General features: G+C 50.3%; 1 protein-coding gene across 5 annotated transcripts in view; it reads right to left on the reverse strand.

The window, feature by feature from the left end:
- Window positions 1–13,204, reverse strand: part of caskin2b (CASK interacting protein 2b) — a 54,635-nt gene that overhangs the window by 32,510 nt on the left and 8,921 nt on the right. For all 5 annotated transcript variants that reach the window (XM_086290318.1, XM_086290317.1, XM_086290316.1 and 2 more), the window contains one exon: window positions 308–359. In XM_086290318.1, coding sequence (XP_086146444.1) covers window positions 308–359 — 52 coding nt within the window. The remainder of the gene's footprint in view (window positions 1–307; window positions 360–13,204) is intronic.

Consider the following 13,204-nt stretch of genomic DNA (forward strand, 5'->3'; position numbering starts at 1 on the left):
GAGGATATAAAGACGTGCTCGTCAGATTGAGGAGGGAGGAAACAACCTCGGGGACTCGACGAGGACAGATTAAAGTCTCCTCGTGTCCTTCCAGGCTGCTGTGTTGAAGCGGCCGATGAACGTCACAAACCCACGCGCTAAAGAACCAGAACAAAGAAGCTTTAACAAAGTTTGTGCTCCGTCCACTCAGCAGATTCAGAGTGGAAACTTTTTATAGGAGCTCGGGGAGCAGAGAGTAAAAAAAGCTCCCTCGCTGGGCGGAGCAGCCCAGAAAACGTCTTTTTATAGTGTTGACTTCATCACTCACCCATCTGAGTCCTGGTAGTTCACATTCAGCCTCTTAGTGGAGCCCAGCAGCTCTGAAACACAAGAACACACAGAAGATGAGCGCCCGATCGTGGTCATGTGATCGTGGTCATGTGATCGTCCAGCAGATCGTTCAGGTGAAGCTGGACGGGAGGACGGCTGGAACACGTGGTTAAAAAGTCAAACGTACACGAAGCTCATTGACTTAAAGACTGAAACCGAGAATAACGCTGAGCTAAAGGATCATGGGTAATGTAGGATTTAAACTGACAGAGTGTCTGTTTCTGACAAACAGACCAGCTGTTATAAACCAGCTGCAGGAGAACCACTGCTTCAAGCTAACCTTGTTCTGATTGGCTGCCCTTTGCAGACAGAAGGTTTAAACACACAGATGGGCGGAGCTTCTGTCTGTGATGTTACGAATCTGAAAACGAGAAGTTTTCAGATTCATGAACCAAACGGCCGTTTCACTTCCTCACAAACTCCTCCACCGCTGTCTTTACAGTTTTGAACGCAGTATAATGGCAGATGCATTCTGGGTAACATTGATGTGTTTGTGGCTGTGTGACAGGTTAATTTGACCTTTGACCTTCCTGTGCGTGTCTTACTGCTGTCCTGCTGACAGCCTGCAGGGTCCAAACTAACCACAGTGCGGTCCTGTATGAGCTCACGCGATCCATCGTTAGAACTTTTCTTTCCAGCGGTGGTCAGAGGCGTCTGGACCGCAGGTGGAAGCTCATGAGTCGGTGATAATGTCCACGTCTGACTGCTGCGGGATGACGAGGTGTCAGAGACTCTCTTCCACCGGAGGAAATCCAATCAGAGCCGATGGGAGGAGAAGCTTCCTGCAGCAGACGGGGACACCGGATCGTAAATCGTCCTCCCGAGCACGCTTCATTAGCCTCTGGCCCGGCCCTGACCTCCTCAGCAGGTTTGCCGCTCAGACACTGAGAGATGAAGCTCGGCGCCTCTTTGATCTGCTGCCAGAAAAGTCTCCTCGCCGCCGGGGGCGACACCACAGACTCGTTCCCGTCCTCGTCTCGCAGCCTCGTTTTCACTGCTGCTCGCTGGAATGCCGTCCTTCTTGAAGCGAGGGGGTTCCTCGACGGTCCGGGCTCTGTTTGGTATGATGGCGTCTAATCAGCGCGTCATCGTAACGCCACGGTCAGCAACAGGAAGTCGGAGCGTCTCTCTCCTGCTGAGTTATCAGCAGTCAGAGCTCTGCGCAGGTTCAGGAGCTCATAGAAACCAGTTTAACATCTTCTGACTTCTTATGTCAAAACCTGTAAACACAGCGATCAAAGGAGCTGCAGCGTTTACTGTCAGGGGTCAAAGGTCAGCCTGCAGGGACTTCACAGACACCACCTCCACCGTGAGTCTGCTGCCACCCCCCTCACCCTCTCACCAACAACAACAGCAGCGTTTGAAGTAATGAGGATCTCGGGGCAACACGGCAGGCTCGCCCTCCGGGACCACAGCGCTGCTTTGATAATGACCTGGATTTCAGAATGAACAGGAATAAATCAGCATGAGCGGAGATGCAGGAACGGGCTGAACGCAGGGAGGAAGTCGCCGCCGCTGCGTTTCACCACGTGAAGCGGGACCACTCTACTTCACCCTCTCTCTCAGAGAAAGACTGGACGTCATGGTGGAACGAAACGCCATAATTCTATAATCACATCAATAATGTGATCGCTTCATTTTTACATAAATGAGTTTGTTTGACAGCAGCAGGCCCTGGAGTGCTGAGGATCAGTGGAGTGGTGATCAGTGGTCCTGATGGCTCGGGGAACCAGACCACAGCCCAGGCTGTGGACCAGCCTGCTGCTCCCGAGCTCTGCGCGCACCAACAGTCGGCTTCTAACGCGCGGTGATCAGGCGGGGACCAAAAATCCCTTCTGCAGGAAAATGACTGGAAATGATTCAACGATCAAGACGATTAAAAGTAAAAAGTAAATTTAGGCGGTTTAACCCCCTAAGACCTGAACTCTTCCACTGCAGCATTTTTAATTTCTCTTTGATATTTGGGCTGATTGCGACCTGATGAATGTAAAAACAAAGAAGTACCAGATTTTTTTTTAACCTTATTTTTGTTGTTAAGAAAACTCAGAGCCACATACGAGGATATTCGTTTAAAATTTTGATAGAACAGCAGCAGCATAATGTCCTCGTAGGTGGACATCAGGCCCTTGTAGAGCAAGATTGAGTATTTTGGTCTAAATAACCGAAAATGTGATGTCCACACATGTGGACGCAGGTCCTAGGAGGTTAAAGTGAAAGCACTGAGTCACAGCCACAGCTGTGGCCACCGGCGTGCAACTCTCAACCTTGACCCACCTCGCCAGGTTGGAGGCAACCTAACAACCTCCAAACAGTTGGGTCTGACTGACTCACTGCAGTCACTCTCAGACGGATGGGTAATCAAGTCAGCCTCTGCCCACGAGCAAGGCGTCTCTCCAGCAGAGACTGAGCGGCTGTGCTCGGGTTATACTGTTTAAAGCCTTTGTGTCTTTCTGCAGTAAAACTGCAGCGACTACGTCACTATTGAAGGAGGAGTCTGTTTCACGTCTATCAGCAAACTTCACATAGTTGCCAACTTGACTCCAATCGACTGCAGACTGATAGCAGTCCGACTTACTGCTGCTTCACTGACGTGTTGATGCAGCAACGTAACTCTGAAGACGAGCGGCTGCAGACCTGCTTCCCCTGGTTCTGATTGGCTCCAGTCAGCAGGGAAGCTTCCCGCCAGCATCTCTCCAGGACGCCAAACGATCTGTGCGCAGGATGTTTTACGAGAAGCTCCGGTGGGACACACAGCAGTGTGTTTAATCTCTGGGCTTGAAATAGGAGTGACATTGGTCTTAGAACATCGGTCACAGAAAAACCATTTAAACTCCTCTGTAAACACACACACACACACACTCTCTGACAACGTGATCAGACGTTAACGAGGCAGGTTTGACATCCACACCGACCCCCGGCAGCTTCTTCATCATCTGCTGCACATTTGTCCAGAGTTATTTTTAACTTTATGTTTGTGGAGCGAGGCGTGGCCGGGTCCCAGCAAAGGCTGCAGGCTTCTGCTTTTTATAATTTCAGCTGAAACGTCGGCGTCCTGCGGATCAGCCGCCACAAGAATGCACGGCGAGGAGGAGCAGGAGGTTTTCTGCAGGAGTCTGCAGATTTCAGCGGTCTGGTTTGGGATGGTGAAGTGGATCCTGAAAGTAGATCTGTTGTAAAAGAAAAAAACTGAAGCTAAAATTAGCCGCCCGCTGCGAGCGTCTATGATTAGACGTCTGCAGGCTGCGGCTCACATCTTTTTGTTTCCCAGCTGCGTGTAAAACAAAGCCCTAAAGGACGGGGCGCCGCGGAGCCGCGTGGAGGCCGGCAGCGGCGTGCTGGCCCTCCTCCAAACGCAGAGGCACAAAGTGAAACTCCTGCAGATTACAGCGTGCGGTTCAAACACCAGCGCCTTCATGTGGTTCAGCAGGTCACATGACTGCAGATACCAGCCCGCGAGGCCAACAGTGCGCGCTCAGCCTCGTCAGCTGATCGCAGTCGGGTTCTCGGTCAGAGATGTTTCTGTGTGACTTCGTCAGTGTGGGTCGTACGGCCTCACGCTGACTCCAGAACAGTTTGGTGCTCAGAGGAGTCCACGGTCCACTCTGCGACTCCGAGGAGCTCAAACCATCATCAACGATCGACAAACATCACACATTCACTCTGCGTCATCTCCGATTAGCCAACTGTGAAACAGCTGGAGACGCTCATGCTGCAATAAGTAAGGCATTGTAATGCTTCAGTCAGGCAGGGTGAACTTTGACCTCTCCGTGTTCGGGTCCCTTTCGTTTCATGGGAGACAACGTGGCCCTCACTTCTTGTAAGTCTGTCTCGTTTTATGACGTTTTGTGACGTCTGAGTGCGAGTCCTTCACAGAGCCGTTTTGTTTGATGAAGCTCGGCCGGAAACACGAGCACCAACCAGCACCTCTTCCTCACTCCTCCTCCTCCTCCTGGCCTTCAGAGAGCCTGGCACGGGAACACAGGAAGCTCTGCGAGCGTTTGTCCAAAGCAGCAGCGGGACGAGTCTGCCTCTTATCTGCTGACTGAATGAGGACAACGCGGTGAAGATGAAGACGTCCTTACGTCTTATCGGAGGTCTGAAGCGACGAGGACACGGGGGAGGCTCGTGCCCGCGCTCCTCCCTTACGGTTGGACTGGGAGCCCAGCAGGACTGACTAACTGGTTTTATCTGCTGTAGCTTTAGACAAACACGCGAGCATATGTTAGATATTAAACGTAAGAATAACAGTCTAGTGTTTGTCTGCTGGATCTGCTCCAATAAAGCTTCGTGAAGTCCAGAAAAGCATAACGGATGTTTAACGAGTTTACTCTGCTGTGCGTCTGAATTACAGCCTGACTATTTTCAGAAAGATGCATTTACTGCGAGCTTCAGTTCAGTTTCTCCTGCTGTGGTTCAAGCAGTTAATCAGCAAGGACCAAAATCAGAGCAAAATGTCTCTGAAGCCTGGACAAAAGAGACGCACTGGTTGACGTAAGCAGCTTGTTTCAGACACAGCATGAGCTGAGGCCTCATTTAAACAAAGAAGGATTGTTTTCAACTGTGGATCATGCACAGCTGCTCCAAAACACAAAGATGCAAAAATATTATCTTTGATCTAGTGCAGCTCATGAAGCTCAGAAAGGAAGTAATCAGCCCTTCTGTCCTTTCAGAGTAAAACACAGTCTTTAAAGAAGCTAAAAGCCCGGAGCTTAAAAGCAGTGAAGGTACCTGATGGAGGAAATCCAGACTTGTCCATGTTTATCAGATGTTTTTGTTGCTTTCAGCAGGTTGTGCTTCCTCAGACAGCAATAAAGTTTAAACGTATTTGAACAACACACCTGTGGCACTGATCCTGGGTGTGTGTGTGTGTGTGTGTGTGTGAGCGTGTGTGTGTGTGTGTGTGTGTGTGTGTGTGTGTGTGTGTGTGTGAGCGTGTGTGTGTGTGTGTGTGAGCGTGTGTGTGTGTGTGTGTGTGTGTGTGCGCTGCGGAGGCATCGGGCTGTAACCTGACCGTGACTCGGTGTGGGAGGAAGAGGAGGGGGTGGTGTTGTGCTGACGGAGGCTCGGCTCTCAGGGACAAAGCCGTGGCCCTTCCTCACTTCCTGTCCCAACACTATTGTTCCACAGGGCGGGGGCGAGCAGCAGACCCCGCCCTGAAGGAAACAACAAAATCACTGAGCGAGGAAACTTCCTCAGACTGACTCTCTTAATTTACAGTCCGGACCCTGCAGTCCACACACGCGCACACACACACACACACTTTGAAAGTTTGATGCTGTAAAGGTCGTATGATCGTTGGGTTTTCTCTGAATCTATTCTTGTACAAAAACAAGAGTCTGATGTTTACGTGAGCGTGTGTTTAACCTGCAGTGTGACAACAGTTCAGGACGTCTGTGGATGTGAGGAAACAACAAGAACACAAAGTGAACAAAAACAGTTTTTTTACCCTGACAGGAAACCACAGCGGAGACGCCGTGACGGGAGACGCCGTGACGGGAGACGCCGTGACGGGAGACGCCGTGACGGGACCTAACTCACAAAGTCACACAGCAAAGACAAACTAACCAATCAACACCGCAGAGTGAAGGTGAATGAAGTCTGGAGGAGAGTGACATCACTTCCTGTCAGCAGGTGAAGCAGTGAAACACGTCGTCCACGTAACTGTGTGTAAAACCTGTTTTAGTAAAAGTGATCGCCTGAGTGTGACACTCCCCATCGAAGGAGCTTCAGCTCCTCACAGCACAAACTTTTCTCCAACTTCATGACAAAGTTCCGATAAATTCTTCATCACTTTCGGTTCCACGTCTCACCACGAGGCGTTTGCATCTGCGGGCTGGAGCCGCTCTATCGGCCGCCTGATAACAGCGGCGTCACGCTGGCAGCACAGCTGATAAGACCTTCCTCCTTCGCCTCAGCCTGAACCGCCGACGCTCTGCGGGCTCAGTGGGAATGTAAACACACAGGTCTGCCACAGAGGCTCCAAACGCACAACAAAACCGTCACGCACGCTCTTCAGGCAAGCCTGAGCAGACAAACGAAGGGCGCACGAGCCCACGGTCCATCGACGTACCTGTGAGCTTTGGTTCCAGTGAGGAACGCAGCCACGTCCTTTATTTTGAAAGGAAAAGGAAACTCAAATGTCAACCTGAACTTGCATCTGAGGAGAGCAGCCGATACGAGCGGCTTCAGGAAACCTCCCACCATGAAGATTCAGGCGGGAAAGTCGGGCTGGTTTTAGGCTCAGGAGCTCAGGATGACCCGGCCGACGGGAGCTCGATGTCTCTGACATGTTTGCAGGTCTGATCAGAGACAGCAGATCAGATCAAAGCACAGTCTGCTCCTGCGGTCAAACAGCTGGACGCCTCCCACCTCACGGTGACGTCACCAGCAGTTCACACTTTTACTGCTCCGTGCCACTGTGGAGGCTTTCTGCTGCTCCAGTCTTGCTGTTATTTGTCAGTCCTGGCTGCTGATGCTTGACTTTTGTCACTTTGTGTCACTTCCTGTCTGACGGCAGGTGAAACCGACATGACCTACCACCTCAAACATTAAATTTACTCTGTTTTTTTAAACACAAGACGCGAAGATGTTTTCTAATAATTCGATTACTCTTCATCAACCAAAGAGGTGAAAAAGGGCAGACTCCACAGCAGAGGCAGAGGAACCTCAGAGTTATGAGAAGCTCCAGTATCCACACAGAGAAGGCCTCCGTCAGCTGATGTATGCATCCTCTGCATGCACAAACAGGCCCGTCACGCACGCTGACTGATGGAGGAGAAGCAGGGAAGGACTTTGTTCTGAGGCCGGGCTGACAGAAACGAGCGCCTGCAAACTTGGAGACACAGAAACAGAAGCTGCGATCTGTTGTGTCCATCCTGTGGAGAAATTTTACAACCAATCAGCTTAAAAACTGAGGCAGGAACAAGGAGAGCGTCCCTGAACGCGTCCTGGTGCAAACACACCTGTGAGATGGTCACAGTTCGGTCTTAAGGTCGGAGAGGAGACTGAAGCAAAGCCTGAGCCTTGACTGTCGGCGCTCTGCTGGGTCATCATGACACGCAAAAGGTTTCAGCGTTTATCGTCTGAACCGAAATCTGAAAACACAAACGTGCGCAGGTCAGGCCGCTCTGTGGACGGGGCTCGGGTCAGCTGATAGCCAACCACGATGAAGGGTCACAATAATGAGCCTGATTAACAACCACGTGGGCCCCGTGGCACTCAGCTCTGACACAAAGTATGATTTCATGAGAGAAACTCATCCTTGCTGTTTGGAAACAGGCATCTTAGAAACGGTGAGGCTGTAATGTAACTCTGACAGATGCAGCCTGCGCAGAGCAAAACTCTCACTGAGCTTAAAGCTGTTAAAGGCGTTTTAAATGAGCGAGTGAGACATCACGGGCTCTGTGAACCTCAGATCAAACGGGGAGAATCTGCATTTCTGACCGTCTGCAGGTTCCTGAACTTTCGTTTTTTCCACACTGAGGGGTTAGAAGTGTGTTTCGGTTGCTATTTGCCAAGAGGCCAGAGTCAACAGAGCCTAATGAGGACGCTGAGATGGTTTCCTGAGTGCGCTGACAGCCGCCTCTGTCACACTCTGCTGTGGAGACGCTGATCAGGACTCTACAGGCCTGAGCAGCGTCCAGAGCGGCTGGCAGCTGGACCGCACGGAGACAAACTCCTCATGAATATATGGGGCAGCAGGGCCCGGCCTGGTGGAGCTAATGGAGTGGGCCAACAGTAAATATTCACATTATAACAGCAGCTGGTGTTTTTATCCTGTCAGGAAGCTTTTACAACCAGGACTATGATCTGAATGCTTTTGCTTTTCCTAGATCAGCTCTGTATTACATACACTTTCACTTCTTACACGACATGTGGGAAGCAGTATGAAAATGTCTGGAGCCCACCCAGCGTCACAGGGCTCCAGAGCTCCATTGCTCCAGCCCCCCCACAGCCACATAACCTGGGACCTACAAGTAGCCACAGCACAGTGGGGGAGGGGGGGGGGGGGTAAGACCACCAGAAGGAGAGAGCCAGAAAACAACCAGGTCAGTAGGGACCCCGCCGTGGGTGGTGGTCTGCAATGACAACGTCCTGGAGCAGCACCACCACAGAGACTGGACATGCAGAGCAGTCCTGGGGCTCATCTGCACACTGAGTCAAACACCAGCATCCACTCAATTACAGCAGCGTGTTAATGACACACTCGCCGTCCCAGAGGAGGCACGTTTAGACTCAAACCTCAGAGAGCTGCTGATGAATGAACGGCTCGGACGTGCCGGAGCACAACTCTTTCCTTCAAACTGCTCGTGTAAGAACAGCTTAATTATAGCCAGCCTGCAGGCTTTAAACACACACTGGTGAGTGCCAAACCAACGGGGCCGGGTGGCATTAATCACGAGGCAGCTGAGATTACTCGAGTATGTGCTCACTTTAACAAAAACATCACACTGTGTGCTGACTTAAACTGAGCTCAAGCTAATCGTTTTTATTGCAAGAACAAGATCATGAGGTCAAAGTTCAAATTGAATCCAGCACAGAAGCAGCATTACATCGCTCTCTGCAAACATCTGCACCGACAGCACGCTAACACGAAGCTAACACTGAGCTAGCTGAGAACCAAAGTGACTATCGAGCTGAGCATGCAGACTCCAGCCCAGCAGCCAGAGCCTGAACAGTGACGAGCAGCCTTTACTTTCCTCCGGCTGCTCTTCATCTTTCATTAACACTGAAGCACAGATTGTGCAGCCTCAGGTTTTATAGTTAACTGATAATTATGAGAAACACCTTTCAGCTCATTTTATACACTAACAAGGAAATAATGTAACTAGTTACTCTCACGGCAGTGTAGTGACGTAATGTCCTGCATTACTTTTAAGTAATGTGATGTGTAATAGATTACTTTTTTGCGAAATAATCCCATAAATGATGCAGCCTGGCAGTGCTAAACAGCAGGGTTTTATTAGTATTTACCAGTGAAACATTATCCATGTTTTACTGGTGACAGGACATGCAGGCCTGTTACTGGTTGTCCTGCCTGTTACATCTAATGTAACTGTAAGCCTAACTGGCTTAAAAGCTCCCTTTAAAGCCATTTTATCTCAGAACTGTTTATTTCAGCTAAAAATGCTCTGACAGACAGAAGCCGTCGATCTTCTGTCCGGTCTTTCCAGTACTGTTTTCCCAGTAAAGTGGTTCAGGGTGGAGCGTGGTGTGTGTTCCTCTTCCTATCCCAACCTCAAACAAGAAGGAGGCTCAGGACTCGGCACATATTGTTCGGGGGGGATATGAGCTCAGCTCCACGCCCGTTCCTCTTTTCCTCGCTGACAAAAACCTCCTTCAATCTGGACAGTCGCAGCACCAGGACCTCCTCCCTCGTACACCACCTCCTCCAGCCTGCTACATGTGACCAGGCATTCCTGTGTGGCCGATCAAGCCTCCACTTACATGAACTGACATTCACAGTTTAGGCCACAGAGATCACTTTATTCTTATACTTGTGATTGATCAATGAGGTGACAAAAACAAATATGAGAACACTGAATGAGGGTTTAATGTCTGAATGAAGTCTTGAGGGGTTGGGGGTCGGGTCAGCGGGCGTGGCAGCCTTCCTTTAGTGCTCTAATGTGATTTCCATGAGTTTAGGAGGAATGACCAGTGGATGATTAACAGTGAGGTGAATGAATGTTACATTTTAAGGCTAATGGTAAATGGCCTGTATTTGTACAGCGCTTTACTCGTCCCTAAGCTTTACACAACCTGTTATCCACCCATTCACCCACACATTCACCCACTGGTGATGGCAGCTACATTGTAGCCACCCTGGGGCGCACTGACAGAGGCGAGGCTGCCGGACACTGGCGCCACCGGGTCCTCTGACCACCACACCAGTAGGCGACGGGTGAAGTGTCTTGCCCAAGGACACAACGACCGAGACTGTCAGAGCCGGGACTCGAGCCGGCAACCTTCCGATTACAAGGCGAACGCCCAACTCTTCAGCCACGATCGCCGATAATGAATTATTTAAAGAAGTTTTGTAAACCTTAGCTCTCTGAGCTTCTGACGTCCTGTATGTGAGGGGAAGTGTATGAGTGTCACAGAGCTGAATTACCAGCCTCTGAAACGATGTGTAACATCTGTACATCCTGTATCATAAGCACCAGCCTGCTGAGATGGCAGATATTTAATGTTCAAAGGATTATTATCCAAACCCTGAAACTGAAAGCTGAAGACAGCTAACGGTCTGATGACCAGCTAATCCAGGAGAAGGAAACAGCTGTGACCTGAGAAGCCTGAACCTGAACCACAGCAGAGGTGAGAAAGCCTAATCAACGTAAAGGTGTGACTGCGCTTCATCCTCTTCTCTCTGCAGGAGCGAGCATCTGCTGGCAGCGCAGCGAGGCCTCGCCGGTCTCCCTCGCCGGTCTCCCTCGCCTCCCTCTCTTTGGCTGAAGACTTCAGGAAACGCTCCGTGTGCGGCTGGTTTTCACCAGAGTCAAATTCCAGCCTCAGCGAGCAGATCGAAGGTACTGCCGTGGGCTTTGCATACCAGCGCCATGACATCAGCGTCTCTATTCTCCCCTCTGCATTCAAACGCTGCTCTGCTACACGGACAATAGCTGGCACAGATACAACACAGGGGCTGAGGGGGCGGGTGGGAGTGGGTGCTGGAGAAGCAGAAAACTGAGTAAAACTTGGAGCTCGTAATTCGCAGCTGTGAGCGGGACTTCACGCTGGGCCGGCGGCCTCAAACCGCACTCATCTCTGAGCCTTTTATCGCCGTTAAAGTGTCAGAGCGAGCAGATCTGGACAGACGTGCACAGGCCAGGAAAATAAAGCCTCGTTTTTTAGCATCTCACCACAATCCTGACCTAAATTAGAGTGCAGTGAATTCCTCTCGTGCTCAGTGGTGGGAACGGTTCCTCAAACAAAGTCAGAGGCAGATCAGAACTCATAAGTCAGACGCAGGACAGTCTCGCTAACAGCACAGAATGAGAGTCGGACCAACACTGTGAACTTTTCCCTCTGAGAAGGTTTGCTGCCAGAGGCCCGGCTCAAAGCAAGCTACAGATCACAGCTGGCTTCAGGTGGAAGCTCCTCAGCACCGATCTGCCATTTCACCAGGAACGTTGTTAGCACCGGTAGGGTCCTCGGGATCTACTCACTTCAAAATCATCCTTCTTTATTTTATACAATCAGAAAAAAAGCATTCTAGCTCCTCCCCTTTAAGCCAGCTTTCTTCTGATTGGCTGCCCCTTGTACACGGAGGGTTTGAACGTCATATCTCTGCCTGGGCTGATCATATAAGATTCATCTGTCTGACCTCTTAACGTCTAAGAGCAGAAAACAACCTGTGGATCTGTGTATTTATCACCCCTCTGACCTCACCGACACCCTCCACTGTAGCAGCAGCCAGGGGGCGGAGCTAAAGCAGCCAGGCTGTGTATGTTTGTTTTAGAACGCTGAAAATGATCTTCAGGAAATCCTTCAGGAACAAGGACATGTGGAAACAACGACGCAGACACCAACACTCGTTTCCTGAGCTGGGCTCTTCATCACCCAGGTTACGGTAATCTTAACAGCTGAAGAAGTCCAGCCGACTTTAACTCCAGCACTTGAAACTCACTCCATGGCTGGTTCTTGTCAGCAGGCTTCCAGAAGTCAGCCAATCTTTAAAAAGAGGAAGTCCTTAAAGGGGGAGGAGCCAAAACAGCTCGTGTTTAAACACAGGATGAACTTAAAGGCTGCACAAAGGCCAAGGATAAGATAAAGAAGGATTATTTTGAACTGTGACTCGTGCAAAGCTGCTGCACCACAGCCCCAAAAAAGGCAGTTGTTAATGAGCAGACTGGAGCCACAGATGCACAAAAGATTTAGTAAGATAATAATAAAAGAAGACACTAAATACCATTTCATGACTCCTGATGGAGGCGGAGCAGCGGGACTGAGGAGGCCACCTTCAAAAATGTAGGTGTTTATCCCACTCACTCGCTTTAAAATTGCAAAATAAGGCACTGACCCTCAGAAGATGTGCCCTTCTGAGTGGCCTAGTTTTACGCTTTTAATTAGGAGGAAATTCATACGCTTGCTGTGTTTTCAGACATCTCACAGGGCTGCTGTGGAAACCTGCACGCAAACCAGTCTAAAAACAAAAGCTGTGACATCATGCAAAGGATCCACCACGGTGTTTCACGTCACGTGATGCAGACACACGATGTTGGCTGATTCACAAAGTGCATTCTGGGTAAACTTTAAGGCTTATGGGACAGGTGGCCGCTCAGAACAGGTGAGAGCAGTGTTTGTGTTGTTGTGCTTTGCCCCTCACACCCTGCAGAAACACAGCGACCTCGAAGAGCCTCCGTGACGTCTTTACAGCACTGAAGCTGAGAGGACAAGGAACACTTGGAAACGTGCGTGCCATCCTTCAGCGACCCCTGAGCTGCACGGACATAAAGAAAAGAATCGAGCTTGAAACTCACAAAAGAGGAAAGCGGCCGAGCAGAGAGCGCAGTGCAGAACATCTGTTACGTAACAGCAAATAAAGAAAAGCTCCAGCAGCCTGCAGCCCGCTGCGCAGGACGTAGCCTCAGACCAAATTCATTATGGTCTCGTTTCCATTTCAAAGCCTCTATAAAAAGTGAAGACAGAACCATTACAGCTTCCTGCCCCGCTGCTGTGAGCGCGCTCAGAGGCGGGTTATTTTGGAAGACACCGGTCTCATTACTGTGGAGAAGGTGTTTATGCAAAAAGCAAGGAGCCGAGTTACAGCCTTTCACTCAGGAAACGAGTCGCGGCTGCTCTGGTGGGCCGACGGAGGAGACACCCGCTGATTAAA

The sequence above is a fragment of the Aulonocara sp. 'chitande type north' Nkhata Bay genome, linkage group LG4 (assembly GCF_057382095.1).
Source record: "Aulonocara sp. 'chitande type north' Nkhata Bay isolate Kocher_YH1m ecotype deep benthic linkage group LG4, A_spYH_male_GT1.1, whole genome shotgun sequence".
NCBI lineage: Eukaryota > Metazoa > Chordata > Actinopteri > Cichliformes > Cichlidae > Aulonocara > Aulonocara sp. 'chitande type north' Nkhata Bay.